General features: G+C 34.2%; 1 protein-coding gene across 1 annotated transcript; it reads left to right on the forward strand.

The window, feature by feature from the left end:
- Nucleotides 1-1,493: 1,493 nt before the first annotated feature.
- LOC112034134 (cleavage stimulating factor 64) lies at nucleotides 1,494-13,977 on the forward strand. The gene is given in 12 exon segments (XM_065767122.1): nucleotides 1,494-1,964; nucleotides 2,143-2,221; nucleotides 3,761-3,934; nucleotides 4,199-4,233; nucleotides 4,321-4,565; nucleotides 4,671-4,748; nucleotides 6,024-6,059; nucleotides 6,153-6,258; nucleotides 6,261-6,527; nucleotides 6,530-6,675; nucleotides 7,247-7,561; nucleotides 13,528-13,977. Coding segments are annotated over 12 exon segments (1,671 nt in total). The 5' UTR covers nucleotides 1,494-1,933; the 3' UTR covers nucleotides 13,687-13,977.
- Nucleotides 13,978-17,057: the final 3,080 nt, after the last annotated feature.

Here is a 17,057-nt window from a genome sequence, read left to right on the forward strand (position 1 = left end):
CTCAATAGTCCATTCAACCTAGGTGTACTTTTCAAGGAAGAGTAAAAAATAAGCAAGCGAGGCATTAGGTACCCGCATGTGCGCGGGGTGGTGCACTCATACCTAACAACATTAGTAGAGGCTGACCCATGAGCTAGGCAGAGACTCCTAACCCTCCGCTTTAATGGTCCATTTGGCTGATCCGTACTTCCTAATAAAGAGTAAAAAATAAGAAGTGAGACATGCAATACTCACGTTCGCACGAGTCAGTACGCTCACACCTAACAACATTAGTAGAGGTCAAATCATAAGTTGGGTGGGCTTAGGTGCCAAACATCTTTGTTAGAGACTAAAAATGATCGTTTTCAATTTCAGGGACTATACCCAACATTGAATTTTTGTTGTTTCTCAAAAAAAAAAAAAAGGAGAAAAAAAAAATTTCCTCCCTTTATATTTTGGGTAGTTCACAATTCCCATCTTTATCCTTGAAACCAACTAATTTCCTCCGCTATATTTGAAAAATGAGCAAATAAGTTTAATCTGTTACTTTCTCAGTTAAATTCAATGAAATTTTTTGAAGAAATTATTAGTTGCGCACCACAAGAGAAAAAGTTGAGGATTACTTTGTTGTTTTTTTGAATTGCATTTGTAATCATTGTGATTTTGTTGGATTTAATTGAAAAAGTAATGGATTAGGGTATTTGCTAATTTTCCAAATATAGAGGAGAAAGTTGGTTGGTTTCAAAGATAATGGAAAAATTGTGAACTATTCCAAACATAGAGGGACGAAAATACTTTTTCCAAAAAAAAAAAAAGATTAAAACAAATTTCTAAACTTTTTTTAATAAGAAAGAGTGTCATAACTAGAATAATATTTTAACGAAAAAATTTAAAGTGCATCTTTTAAGTTTAACCAAAATTTATTTCAGTCTTCTAACTTTACTTTTGTTTTATTAAGTTTTTTAAGTTTTAATTTTATTCAATAAGGTCTTTTTGTCAATTTTTGTTAAATTTTTCTTCCAAAAAAACAAAACTTTCCTTAAATTTTATTTATTTATTAATGAAAATCTGGAAAATATTTTTCAATTATTAATTGAATTTTTTTAATTAAAAAAATTTGAAGAAAAAAGTAAAAATTTGGAAACTTAATAGCAACATCTATTGAAATTTGATGGAGAGACTTTAATTAAATGAACTTGAAACTTAGATAAATCAACTAAATAAAAGTAAAATTAGAAGATTGAAATAAATTTTCGTCAAATTTAAAAGATTTTAATTTACATTTTTGCCGATTTTTAATTAATAAGATCTAGAAAATGTTACAAAATGAAAGCCACGGTAACGTTGCACATAATAGTCAAATTCAATGTAATCAAATCAAACGCAGTAAATTATCAAAAAAAAAAAAAAAAAAAATCAAACGCAGTAAAGGTATCAAAAGTAACCACCCCCCCCCCCCCCAAAAAAAAAAAAAAAATCAACAATCATTTTATCATGGCATGTTGATTTGGGTTGCACATTTGCACTTGTACTTGCACATATCAAAAGCCTTGTTCTCTCTCTCTCTCTCTCTCTCTCTCACATTCTTTCTCTCTGTGGCTATCTGGGTATGTAATAGAGCGAGCCCCGCTGTATTTCTTTGTAGCTTTCTCAAACAAACCAAAAAATTTCGGACTTCTAAATTAATCATAAAAAAAAATAAAAAAAAAATCAGAGACAATAGAGAAACCTCACAAATCAAATCACAAAGTCACAAGACTCACAACAACAACAGAAGCACCGACTTCAAACTTCGATACGTACTTGTTTTTTTTTTGTTTTTGTTTTGTTTTTGCGTATATTGGTCAGTCTCAGCCACACACACCACTAGAAGAAGAAGAAGAGCAAAAGAGGAATGCTAAGGAAGAAGAAGATGAAGCAGCGCTTCACCTTCTTCTCCTTTTACTGATGATTCATGGCCTCTTCTCAGCATCGCTGCGTTTTTGGTACTCTCTCTCTCCCTCTCTCTCCTCTTCTATTTATCTGTTTGATTGTCGAGAAATCTTGCAATCTTAAAACGTCGATCCAATTCAAAAGATGTTTTTTTTATAAGGTTTCGATGGGCAATCAAATGGGAAATTTGTGAAAATTTTTTAATTGGTGTGGAATTTGATGTGGTTACAGTTGGGAACATACCATATGATGCCACTGAGGAACAGCTTATAGAAATCTGCCAGGAGGTTGGTCCTGTTGTGTCTTTCAGGTCAGTTTTTTTTATTTACTTATTATTTATTTTACAAAACCCTAAGAAGTGATTTAATTTAAAATTTGTAGATCTCTTATAGTTTTTTTTTTTTTTTTTAAATCACGGATGGAATTGGATTGAATCGCTGAAGAAACTTAGGTACAGTACGATATGATCCCCAATTGAATTCAAACACTTGATTGTGTTGACCAATAAGACATAAATAGTGTTATCCTTTTCAAGGAGAATCAAAATTCAAAACAACTAAGTGTTTGAATTCAATTGGAGAATCTAATTTACTACACTTAAAGTACTGTACCTAAGTATTATCCTTAGTTTAGTATGCTTAAATTGAACATGAATTACATTGATCTGGAGTTGGAAACTAATTAAACTTTATGGGTGGGTTGAAAGAAAAGGTTTGGCTGAAGTGCTATGTCGTTAAAGTTATGACCAGATGATTTCATGCTAGTTTAGTCTGGAACTTACAAATTGCGTCGAGTGTCAAGTTTGGAACCCATATGTACTTGTGAAATATTAGATGGGGTAGATGTTACTTAGAATGAAACATTAATGGATTCTTTCAAGTGATTGTATGCCTAGAGGCCAGAACAGGGTATTTGTATGTAGGCACTAGGCAGAGTTTTATTGAGTTGCTTGATTTAGGGTGTGGTATGAGTTACATCATAAAAGGCTGGGAATGAGAATTTGTTCTACTGTTAAAACATACACAAATACACACATATTCCTCTCTTGTATCAAATTATCATTTTCAACCCCTATGGCTACAACACATACTAACCTTAAAAACATCACTGTCTTGTGTGCACACCTTGCTTGTCTCTTGCTTGCTAATAGTGGTTATGGATAAGGATACAGAGGGTGTCTAGATGCATTCCTTGGTTAAGGAAACAATATCACTATAATGTAGGATGTTGCTTGAAAATGAGGTTTAGCTTCTGTTAGAATATCAGATGACAGATACAGTGAGCGTAATCTGAAATGATGCCTTTTTTGCCCTTGTAAATACAAGGTGAAAGGTGTGGTGGTGGGTTTATCCACCCTATGCACGTTTTTCGCAGCATAAAAAGCTGCTGGATAATCATGTCAAAATACTATTTGCAAGTTAGGGCAGCAGCCTTTGATGCTTTTATAGATGAGTATATTCAGTATCATGTATTTCATACCTTATCCTATATTTATTAGTGTTGTCATGCATCCATCTTAACATCCTCATCTGTGCCATACATTGTATGGACATGGTTGGTCTGTGAAAATTTGTTTTTATCTCAATCTTGTGTTAATGTATTGTAGTCATGATATTGAACCCCAAACCAAAAGCTTCGTACCAAGTATGTTTCTTTCATTTGATCTCAAATTAGCGTGATAAATTTGAATTTGTGACATATTTTTCCATAAATCATTTGGCTTATACAGTAGGGGTAAATTAGTCCTTAACTATAATCTGCTTTAGTGTACTGTCCCCCCCCCCCCCCCTTTTTTTTTTGCATAGTGCAAAAAATCTGTATATCAAAAGGGTTTTTGTCTCCTTTTCAGATTAGTAATTGATAGAGAAACTGGGAAACCAAAAGGTTATGGATTCTGTGAATATAAGGATGAAGAGACAGCTCTAAGTGCTCGTCGTAATCTTCAAGGTTATGAGATCAATGGCCGGCAATTACGGGTTGATTTTGCTGAAAATGACAAAGGTGCTGACCGAAATCGAGAACAGGTGAAATATTGAATGTAAATATATTATTATTATTATTATATTACTGCAAAGAAAGATGTCGATTAATCTGTTCTTGTCATCATATTGTTGCCATATGATCTTATGATGTTGACTTGAACAAATGGAATGTTTGCCTTATATGCCTCATTCTTTTTTTTTTTTGCAACTTAACAATTTCATATTATAAACTCATTATTCAGATGGTTTAACATTACCATCATCTCTTTATTGTTAAATGATAAAATTGCCTTTTCTTCTCTTGCAGGGTCGTGGGGACCTGGGCTTGCTTCTAATGTTGGTTAGTTCTCTCAACTTTATGCTTTATTGTAGCTTTTATGTGAATATAACCTGAAACCATGTTCATTTTGTTATGGACACATTAAAGAACCTCAAAAACAGTTAGCTGGCCCAGCAATCCATGGGGAATCTGTTCACCATCAGCCAATTGGTCTCCAGATAGCTATAACTGCCGCAGCTGTCATGGCAGGAACTCTAGGTGGTGCTCAGGCAGTCATGCAGTCAAATCCAAATGGTTTGCACAGTCAGTCAGCACTGGCCAATGATCCTTTAACTCTTCATCTGGCTAAAATGTCTAGGATTCAACTCAATGAAATAATGTTTGAGCTGAAGGTAAGTAATTCAGTGAAGTTTATTTAACTTTGCTGGATAGCTCTCAACTCTCAACTCTCGAATTTTAATTTTAATTTTTTTATGTTGTACTTGTTCTAATGATAGGCAATGGCTACACAAAATAAGGAACTGGCTCGCCAGCTATTGGTTGCAAGACCACAGTTGCCTAAAGCTCTTTTTCAGGTACTAATCCATTTTTTCACTTTTCTTTTGAATATAAATCTTTCTTACTTATAAAAAAAAAAAGGGGTTGGGGAGCAATTATGTAATTGCAGAGTTATTATAACACATTACTGTTCTTGTTAATACTATTCGTTCGTCATACACACGCGCACACACACACAGCAGCTTTTTTGTCTGCTATATGCACTATATGCGAGTTTCACTATGCATATGTGTGTTCATGTAAGATAGGTTTCTCCTACAGCTCATCCTAAACTTCCTGCAACTGAATAGAGATGATAAATTATTTTTTGTTTTCTCGTTATAACAGGTCCTATCTATTTTCCTATCTTCTTTATTCCTACACTCTCTTCATGCTTCTGTAGCCTCTCCATCATTGTGTTTGTGCATGTAATGGAAGCCGAAACTTTCCTTTCTTTTATTCCTATTCTCTATGAAAAAATTTTCCATCCAGGTTTATATTATCTTGTCTCTGTGGGGACCAGTTCCAAGTGTTTGTTTGGATGAGCTTATTTCTATCAGTTTATTTTGTTTATTGTATAAAAGTAAAGCTGCACCTAGAAAAAGGTAAGGCTTTAAAAAGTTTTATGTAAGAAATAAACAAAATAAGCTCTTGCTGCAATAAATATTGTTGTAGTACTAAATGAGAGATGTGTATTGGAACAACTGGACTAAACTATCATTAGGAATTACCCAACTTATCCCTGAAGCTTCTAAAAGAGACGTAAATTCTTTAAAGGAAATCTGCATTAGTGGATGACTGATTTTGCCTCTTGCGTTCCAGAACCTTTGTATCAGGTTTTGAGCTTCTCTTTTAAGTCTCCAGACATCTCTGTGAAACCTCGTAGGACAGCAAGAAATGCCCCAAACACAGCCCTCTTTGATAGTTTGACTCGTTGTTAAACATACAATATTTCATTTCATGAAGTGATACTTTTGATAAGTTTCAATTCCTTAGCGGACTATATCATTTTCCTTGTTCATTGATTTTCAAAGCTAGAGAAAAAAAAATCATTTCATGCATTGTGTATGTATTCTGATCTTTGCAATGTGAAAATGGTAGGAAAATTGTCTCCTTCTATTTCAAATTTCCTGTATCAAGTAGATGAATGCTATTTTGCCTGATCCACCTTTGGGATCCCATGCTTTCCCTTTGTTGGGAGCCCTAAAGTTTAATGTACTTTAACCTAGTGTGCTTGTGTTCTGATATGATATTCATTGTTTCTACGATTTAGAATCTATTTGAAGAGTTTTGTTCTTCGAACTCTTTTGCAGGCACAGATAATGCTAGGAATGGTGACACCCCAAATGGTTGGTTTTGTTACTTTTAACTTTTGTGTTAGTATGTGCTCAGCACTTTTAGTAGTGTTATGAAAAGTCTTATCTTTTATTGAAACTTTGCAGTTGCAGATGCCAAATATTCGGCAGGCTTCAGGTCAACTCACGCAGCCTCCATTGCATGATAGGCAGCAGGGTCAGCAATCAGCAGCTCAAACTCTTCCTGGACTACCCCTCCTGCCCAGAACAAGATGCTGTCTGGGTTGATGCCTAAAGTTCAAGAAAGTCAAGTTTCTGTAGTGTCTCAAAATCCTTTGGTTCACAACCAATTTTCTTCAGCACCACAACCTCGAGTTCAACTTCCACAACATGCAAACAATCATATTGTACAACAGGCCACATTTCCTGGACATTCTGCAATTTCAACACTTCCTCCCATACCACCCTCTTCTTTGGGAAGTTTGTCCTCTAGACCACAGATACAGATGGCAAAATCCTCTCTCTTAACCATCAAACACAGCCCTCTTTGCCACAACACTCTGGGCAGGTTGGGGCTGCCAATTTAGGGCATAGCATTCAGATGGTTAATCCAAATGCACTGAAACCTTCTCTCTTACCTCGTCCTCCCTTATCAGATGCTGGCTTTCAGGTGCGCTAGTCCTTTTTCCTCTCTCTCTCTCTCTCTCTCTCTCTCTCTCTCTCTCTCTCTCCTTTTTATCTATTTTTAAATTCAATAGGGGCAGAGATGTATCATGGTAAAAGGGTTGCTTTGTCCTTAGACTAGAAGTACCAAGTGCTAGATTACTTATCAAAAAAAAAAAAAAGTACCAAGTGCTAGATTAGCTCCGATCTTTTCTATGAAGATTAGTCCTACGTCCCTCACCTGGATTTCTACCTTGGATTGAGGAATAGGAGTGGGGGAAAATAGGAACAAAGTGACCAAGCACATAGGTGGCTAAAATATCTAGTATTATAGTATTAGCTAATTGGAAGTCGTGTTTCATTTGCTAGATCTATTATATTTGTTAATACATGTATGAAAAGCTCTTATTTTTTTATAATTGGTGAAGAGAAATGGTTATGTTGTGTAAATTATTAGCACTTAGTGGCTAGAAACTGCTTACCCTGCCTCCCCCCAAATTCTTTTTCCCCTAAGATGGTTGTAATTTTTCTTGTTAACATATTTGTGTTCGTGTATCTAACTTCCTTTATCATAACAGCCTGGCCCCCCGATATCATCAGGTATATCACAGGCAATTAACAAGGGGGCTGATAATGGAAATTGGGTCCACAGAAGTAATGCATATGTAAATGCACCTTCTGGGAGCATGGTTTATGATTCTTTAGAACCAATTGATCGCCCTACAAAGCTAATGAAATTGGATGATGGGAGGAGCAATGCTTTCTCAGTGGGGAGTTCAAATGCATCCAACACCAATGGATCTGGACTGCCCCAAGTTTTTGGAGCTGGCTCATTGCCTGTGAATCAAGTTCTGAAAGCAGAAGGGCAAAATTCAGAGAAACAACTTTCCCAGGTAAGAGTTCCTGTTAGCATATGTCAATTGTCATATTGATATATCTTTGAGTGATTAACTTATATTCATGCATCCGCTGGTTTGTGCTATCAACTGGACACCGTTGTGTCATAAGCTTTTTTGTTCTTCAGCGTGGGGATTGAATTTGATGGATTTTATGATAAGAATATGAAAAGAGCTACTGCTGTCACATCTTTATATTGCATAAAGATTTACGTATTGCATTCCTGTCTAATAATGGTTTATGATTTTGGTTGAAATCTAATCACACTTTATTTACACAACGTTAGCAGAATAGTGATGACATGAAATTTTAAAAGCTTTTGGTAAGTTGGTGGTCTTTTGGTTGAGGTTGGCTGGTATTTACTGATGGTTCATCTTTTCAGTTAGAATGTATTGTTCTGGAGGAGGTAGTTGCTCTGGACTGATTATTTCACACACTAAAACAAATGGTCAAACTTTTAAACATTGACGTCATTAATTTTAAGTGAGTAAATTACAAGAGATCGATTTCTCAAAATTATTATATTGGTATAGTTCTACCAGAAAATAATTTATATGGCTATGACCATTTTTCTGGAAACAATGCACAGGACTATATTTGTGAATCTTGTGAAAATTGTTGCTCAATGTGCTTCCTCGCTCCTGATGTACCAGCCAACAGGGCTGTGATTTAAAGGGTATATTGTCTAGAAGTATATAACCTGACTATAGTAGTTAGCTAGACACTCACATAATGTGAGGAGTTGGTAGAGTCGGTATGCTTTGAAGTTATTGATGGTGCTATCTGGCAAATTCATTCTTTGAAGACCAATACATAGGTATCATAGTGAGTGGCACATGCAGTATGGTATTAATTGGAGTAGGATGGTTGTCAAACTGTAAGTTGTAGACTGTTAGGTTTCCCTATATGGTTAGTGGCCTAAGTATGCGGGAAGCCATTTAGATATGAAGCATTTCTTGTTGATGGGGACATGTACAAGTAATGGAATATTGGGTTGGACAACTAATTTGTACATGACACCTTGCTGCTAGTTAACTTGAGTAATAGAACCATATAGTGATATTTTGACTTTTTGAGCTTCAAATTTGGGAATATGTGATAACACTGATTGGAAATTATGAAGGTAATAGGATATCAATGAATCTTTATTACTTATCAAAAAAAAAAAACAATTATGAAGGTAATAGGAATCAATATTACTGGAAATAAATGCTGCTATAATAGAATAGTATTGCTGTTCAATTTTTTGGTTGTAACACTGGTTTTAAACCACAAATTTGTTTGAACAGATCATAATTCATTCAAATTTTAAAATGGGGACCAGATTGGCTAGTCTTATGGATCAACCAAGAATTGGGACCAAATCAGTAGTCTAACCCTTAAATTAGGAAGTTTTAAGACAATATTCAAAAATAGAAAACCAATAAAAAAAATGGTGGTTGAACTGGTAAAAACCAGGAACCAGAACTGGCTTTGACCCTTTAGGGCTGGTTGGATTAAAATGGATGATGTAAAAATTCAATCTTTATTTGTTATATAATATGATTTTTAGTGAATTATTTAGGGGGGGAAATTGTGATTGTTTGAACCCCAAGGGGTAACTCAATCGGCTGAAGACCAAGCTTCATAAAATTGTGATTGTAATCATTGACTTTTCAAATTGGACAGTTTTTTGGCATGATGGTCAACAATTTGACAGATGATTTTGCTCTATGAAGTTCTGTTTTATGAAGATGGATTGCTATAGTACGCTGCATGTAGTTGGGCTAAGGCTGAATTAAGTTGATTGTGAATTAGATGGATTGGTGAGTTATTGGGATTTTGTAAATTGTTGAGGATGATGTGATGGTTGAGAAAAAGATGCTTACGTTGGAGGTTGTTTCCAGAGATTTAAAAATATATATATTTTATTGAGATAAAATAAAGTTTGAAAAGGAAAACTTCCTTAAAGAATTACAAATGGACATTCAAATGGTTTTAAAAAATCAACTTTAGAGTTACATGACACCTGCCAACCACTGTGTTTTATTTGAATGATAATCTCTGAGAACTAGTCTTAATATCAAGCATTGCTTTCTCTTCATCTTCAAACGTCCTTTGGTTTCTCTCTTGTGGTCTTGCCACATGGTTCAAATGATACAATGACAAGTTGCCTGCCAAACAAGGTTTCTCTCGTGGCCTTGCCACATGGTTCACATGATACAATGACAAATTGCCTGCCAAAAAACCCAATTTCAATGACGTCCAAACAGTCCTTCACATGAAAACAACAAATCTATCACCTGCTTGGGCATTAGCCATTACACTTCAAAGGTTATAAAAGCAAAAGACCACAACTCTTGAGCATAGGACCACCGAAGTAGCAAGTGCTATACTGTTTTGCAACTACACTTACTGACATAGGACAAGGGGAAACAAAAAAAACCTGATTTAGAACTCTTGGGGCAGATCTGATATGGCTTCATTTTTGAGGAATTAGGGTTAGGTTTTGGTGGGGAATAGGCTAGAAAATGATAGAGATTATAGGGTTTCAAAAGGGGAAAGGGAATGGAAGGGTTTGGGGATGAAACAAGGTGAAAATCAAGATTTGGGTTGCTGTGAACAGTAGCTGTGAATAGTAAAATTAAAGAAGAGATAAATTCTAGGCATCACACCTACACTTCCTAAGCATCACACCTATGGTTCCTTGGCATCACACTTCTAAGAAGGTTGCATCGCACAAACCATAAAGAAAGCTTCATAGCTATTAAATTTTGAAAATATTCATCATCTCAATAGAAAGTATTACAACTCTTTAAATAGAAGCCTAATACCTATTCCTAATTGAACTAGGATTTCTTATAACCCTAATAAGACTGGACTTGAACTTCTTAGGGTTTTTACTACTAAGCCCAACTAAATTACCAAACTTAAATAAAACCCAAAAGAAGATCTGCTGGATTGTTAGCACAGCCCATTCCAGAATATTATGAAATTACAAAATTTCCCTTGATACATAAAATCAAATAAAATATAATAAATCTGTTTTCCCATTGCCTCCTGCATCATTCTCCCTTGGTTGGAGAAAACTCAACCTCGAGTTTTGAAGTGTTGAAGTAAAAAAAATCTTGGTTTCTTGAAGTGCATCCTTGACATTGAATAAACACTTCGAATCTGAATATCCTTTGCTTTCTTCGCCTGGGATAGCAATGATGACAATGATACATCTACCAATCCAGTTGAATCATTAAATTCTTTAGGTATGACAAAATCAATATCTTGAAAAGTTGGTGTGGGGCTGTAGTCAATAGAATCTTGCTTTGATATGCAACATCAACCTCGAAATAAGTCACTTTGTCCTTCATGTATTTTGCTTCGGCCTCATATTTATTGCACAGTACTTGTTCAATTTCAACATTATCAACAATTGCCGTCTCTTTAAAGCCTTGTTGCATTACTTCAAGCTTCCCTTGTTCACTTGCATGTATCTTCAACTCAGCATCTCCTATGTTGCTCACTGGACAACTTGTACCTTTAACAAAGTCAGTACAGTAATCATGCATAGGACATAAGGGCTTCAATAAATCTTTTGGAGAAAAATCAGTGCAATCTTTGGACAAATCTGCTGGAATTTGAGGCACTGTACGCTGGTCAGGTTTTGTTTTGGTAGCTTCTGTTGCTACACCAGAATTTTTAGCTTCTAGATCTTTTCCTTCAATAACTTTTGTCTTCAATACTTTAAATTTATCCATCTCGGCTAAGGTCATAGGTTTCAAAACAACCTCCTTCTTTCCAACCATTAGAACGTAGGTTTTTGGAGACTGTCTTGGCTAAGGTCATAGGTCTCAGACACTCATAAAAGGAGTGTACACTAAACTGCCCCTTCCATTTGGAGACCAAAATAAGCGATCCTCAGTTCCTTCTGAAAGCTGTGTGGAGTAAAGCATATCCATCAATTGGTTCACCCTTCTAATTCCCAATCAGGAAAATCTCTAAAGAATCCTATATTCCAATGCAAACTCCCGAGTATCCCAATATACCCTTTAAAAGTAACTAGTTACTAGTGAATTAACTAAAGCATCTTTGTCCGAGGCAATAAAAAATAACTCCAGATGCAGTTCCTTATCTGAGGTTATATCCAGAGATAATTTGGTTATCTATCTGTTTCTTTTTTACCTTCACTTGTTTGCAGAATTGATGCAGGACAAACCAAAACGACGCAACACGAAAATTTAAGAACACCAAAAATAAAAGATAGAGAACCTAAGAGTTAGCACCAAGTGAAATAAAACCTCTAGGAGTGAGCCACTAGGGTTGGCTGGAGTCAGCAATAGACCATTGGGATAATTTCAATTGAAATTTTATTGATCCAAAAATTTTTCTCAATTGGAGTCAAAATACTTGGATAAATTACACTTACTACCCTAAACTATACTCCATATTACACTTTGCACCTTAAACTTTTCGAATGCACGTTTTGCACCAAAAACTATGGCTCTTGTTACACTTTGCACCCCAACGTTAAGTTTGCTGTTAACTTGGATAAAAATTCAGAGTTTTGGGTGCAAAGTGTAATTAGGAATATAGTTTAGGGTGGTAAAGTGTAATTTATTTATCTTTTGTTTTTAAAGGATTGAGAAGAAGGGCAATTAGGTCTTCTCACATGATGCCATATTTTTCCATCCAAGTTAATAGAAAACTTGATGTCGGGGTGCAAAGTGTAACAAAGATCATAGTTTAGGGTGCAAAAAGTGCATTCAAAAAGTTGAGTGTAAAGTGTAATCGGATATAGTTATGGTATAGTTTAGGGTGGTAAAGTGTAATTTTCCCAAAATACTTTTCTTATATAGACTATAGACCCTAATCCTAACTGACATAAGGAACCTTAAATTCTAATTAACTTGGAAAATCACAATTAGTGAATTACAAAAATACTTTTGACTTAATAAAATAAATACTGATAACCTAATCAACTTCTAGGAGTCTAGGACCAAAAATAAAATGCAATTTACCAAAAATTACAATTGCCTTGAAAATTAAATAAGATTAAAAATAAATAAATATTTCCTTGTGCTTCCTGCATCAAGAATGTTGATTAGCTTTTGTGCCTTCTGTTTTCTAATTATAGCTTATTTTTAGAATTTACATTTGAGATATCTTTCACGTGTGGGGGGTGATGGGTTGTAGGATGGTAAAAATTGATTTTCAGTGGGTTGGGAGCTAGTGTAACTAAAATGGTCTTAGATAACTAGGATGAGATTTTTAGCATATGCTTCTTGTTCCTAGAACTAATATTTCTTATCCTAGTGGCTGTTTATCTATATTCATATACATAGGAGGGTCTTTTTATATTAATTGGGGAAAATAATGAGACACTATTAACCTTGGTCAATTGCACTTATCCCTTTGCTGCGTAGACTATAGGTCCTTATGTTGAAATTTAATGAGCCTATGTTTAGTAGACTTCTGCTTCCGGCACAACAGCTCAAGCAAAATCATTGTGATAAGAGAATTTTCGGTTTAGATTCTCGTGTTGGATTGTGTAGTGGATGTTCTCCCCACCCCTACATGCACCGTTCAGAGCTAGTCATGAATTAAAACAATTTTTTTCCGTTAGTTTGATGGCCTGTTATGTCATATTGTGGGATCCAGCTCTTTTAATTTAGGAACTGTGAAAATTATACAATAGGCCTTTCTAGTAAATTATGCCACATCACAGTACAGACCATCTATCAAACTAAAAATAATCACGGCAGTGCCTCTGATTTGCACAGAATGATTATTGTGGATTTGTATGTACAAACTACCATAATATAATGTTTTTATTCTGTTATAGATTTTTATGTATAAAGAACTGCTAATTTAATTTGTAATGGCCAAATATTTCATAGTTTCTGTCAATTCTGATGCATTTGTCCCAATGGAGTTTGATTCTGTATCATGTTGGACTTACATATATCATTTGTTGGTTTCGACACCTCAGTCACCTCAGTCACAGCTTCCACCTGAGGTGGAGTCTGCCTTACTGCAACAAGTGTTAAACCTCACACCAGAGCAATTAAGTTCATTGCCTCCAGAGCAGCAACAACAAGTCATTCAGCTCCAACAGGTTCTTCGGCGAGATCAAATTCAGCCATCTTAGCAAATGAAGAGTGACACATGAAAATTTCATTAATGCAGCAAGCTTGTCTTGGCACTTGGCAGTGCAGGCTCAATTCGTTTGGTTGCATGAAGAACAAGAGCTTGCTATTGGTTCAATCAATTCTGGTTGTTTGTAAAATTATTAATCTCAGGGGATCCAACGTAGGATCCAAAATGTGAGGTTACATTCATGTAACGTTTAGGAGCTTGTGATTAACATGCCTGAAAAAAATAGTTAGAAGAAAGAAAAAATTTTGTCTAATCCTTTTGTTATAGATTTGAAATTTTTGTACCATGCTTGCAATTACTTTTGATTCACTTTTTCCAGTGCTTCATGTGATCCTCCTTTGAGACCAATTAAATTTCTGCGCAATACCATTACAGGGTCAAAAAAGGAAAAAATAATCCTAAGTTTGCTTCTTGTGTATCCTTTGAAGTTGCTCAGTACCTCATCTTCTCTACTCCCATACTCCAAATTTTCCTTACGTTTGATTTAGAGAATTGATGCTCGGCTAAAATAAATGATAATGTTCATTGTAATCCTACCGAGATCAGCTTTTCAATATATTAAGAGGAGGATTCTATTACTGCTCTTCAACTTACTGGGTCTGTCACAGATAGGTTAAGGGTCTGTTAGTTTCAGTTTATCTTTTTCTTTTTTCTTTTTTCTTTTTTTTCTTTTTTTAAAATCTAATATTGTTTTTTTTTTTTTTAGGTCCAATAATTTCAAGTTTAATTTTTTAATGTAAAACTTTATTTTTGCATAGGAAAATTTTAAAACATGATAAGCCAATGAAAATAATATGCATGGGATTATAAGCCAAATTATATTTTGAAAATAGAAGTCCTTTACTTATAAGATTACTTGTAAGACTATAGACAAAGAGGCAAAAAAACCTCCTTCTCTTATATTTTTGGTAAAAATAATATATAATTTTAGATATAAATTTAAATAATAGACTCCCCTTAGATTTTTACTAAAAGTATTTAGTACATTTCTATATATATAGTAATAGGTGAAATTGAGATAAACTCAAATTAGAATTCTAAATTAGAGTTTCAATTTTACACCATGTGTCATAAATTATTTATTCTTAAAGAGTTTTATTTCTTAATTTTAGAATAAAATGTGGGACCGCATCATAAATATTCATCCAAGTGAGTTATTAAGTACAAAATCTAAAAAATCTAAAATAAATGAATCAGGATTAAAAAAAAAAAAGTGCTTCACAATTGTGGGGTACAGAAATTTAATCATGCCACGTGTCATACCCAAGGCCGAGGAGGCTAATACAGTTTTGAGGAGTCCATACACTTAAATGATAAGCTGGAAAGTCGGGCCATGGCCATGTCAATTGCACATTAAGAAGGGGGCCACATTGTAGAGGAAGAGTTTTAGAGAGAGGGTTAACCCAGGCGTGATTGGAGGGATGGTAGCTGCCACCACATTTAATGCACCTTACTAAACACCCTGGCCGCATTTATGTGGAGAAGACGCTAAACAATACTGTTTTGGTTGTCGCAACTCACAAAAGACTTAGGAGGGCATTTGATAGGACAAACACTCAAGTTGAGGCTTGCATAATCAACAAATAAAGGGCCAAGATCAGCAAAAGGAGACTATATAATGTGAGAGATCCTCCAGGGACGGGGGTTCATCTGAAAAATTTGAAAAACACTGTAACACAAAGAACTGAAATTGTAATCAAGTTTAAGAAGAATATACCCCAAAACTACTCTCCTCGGACTTTGCTGAGGAAGGATTTCTTCGCATAAAACATGTTTCCCTTTATTTTATTTCAATCTTAAATCCATTGTAAGCGTTGTCCAATTCATTGAAACATATTTTTTAGTCCACTATCTACAAATTCATTGTATTGAGCTCTTTAGGCCTTCATCCATTTACCTTTTGGGCTCAGGATCCAAACCCAACCCTTACAACAATAATTTTTTAAAAATTGATAATTTACATTTTATACCTAATAATATTCTTACAAATTTTTTTAAAGAGTTAACAAAATATAAAAGACTATCAATAATATTTAAATTATATATATAGGAATTATATTATGCATCTTATTGTATATCTTTAAGTGAATCCATGCATATGCATAAGGTTACAAGCTAGTATATATGAATGACTAATGTATCATTTTTGTTTTCTATAATTACTCTTATACCATACATAGCTCAATCAAAGTGAATTTTAAATTTTTAATGTATACTTTCATAAAAATCGATAAGTATATAAATTGTTAATGCATTAATATTTCTCTAATTACTCTTATTACCATCTCATTAAACAAAGGAATATTTAGGAGATATGTTCTAGGAAATAGATAAGTAAATCTTCTTTCAAGTAAAGATCTTTGTTTTTTTTTTTTTTTTTTTTTTTTTTTTTTTTTCAATTTAAAAAAAAAAATTTACATAAAAAATTATAGATTTAGAATAAATGAAAAATGTGAATTTCATGGTTAGGAGTTAATTTTTTTTTAAATTTTTTATTAATGATATATTTTTATTAAATTGATTTTGTATATTTTAGACATATAAAGACTTACTTTTTATATAAATATTTTTGTTATATAAGTGTAGTGGGGTAAACATTGGGCCTTATTATAATGGGATAAATGTTGGGCCCATTTCAAGCATTGGCCTAAACGTAGGAAACAAATCCAACATAGATTGGCCTATTCTAATAATAAGTACAAAACCTTAGACTATTGATTAGGCCCAATCCCCTTTCTGGCCTAGTTCTGAGGTCATGTCTGAACTACTGAGGTAAGTCCCAGAGAAGAGCAACTTCATCGAGGAAGCTGTTTGAGATTTCCAGATGATTCCACAACAACTCCCGTATTAATGAAAGTCACCTGCCTGGCATCACCACATTTAATGCAAAGGGACAAGCTTGAATAGTAAAAAAGACCTTAGAAGTCTTCATTCATGATGAATAACTAGAAAGGAGAGCCCAATAAGATCAGAAGTTATCTAAGTGGACGCCTAAACAGTAAGAAGAAGCCCTAGAAAGCTCCATTCATGATGAAAAACCAAAAAAGAAGAGCTCGATAAGATTAGAAGTTATCCAGGTGGACAAGGACAAAACGTGAAAAAGAAGGAGATGACTCATATAAAAGGGAAGAAAGAAGAAAGAGAAAGGGGACACAAAATACAAAGAGAGAAATACATAGAGTGAGAATTGTAACAAAGAAAGGTCATATGAATAAAAACTTTTTTACATACTTTTACAAGAGTGAAACAGTTTTTGGTTTCTTGTTCAAATTTCCCTTTGCGGATTGATTTTAGCCCATAATCTAAGTTAATTGTGTTCTTAAGCAAGTAATTAAGCACAGGTTAATTTCTTGCTTCCACAAT

The sequence above is a fragment of the Quercus suber genome, unplaced genomic scaffold, assembly GCF_002906115.3.
Source record: "Quercus suber isolate HL8 unplaced genomic scaffold, Cork oak 2.0 scaffold_773, whole genome shotgun sequence".
Classification (NCBI taxonomy): Eukaryota; Viridiplantae; Streptophyta; class Magnoliopsida; order Fagales; family Fagaceae; genus Quercus; species Quercus suber.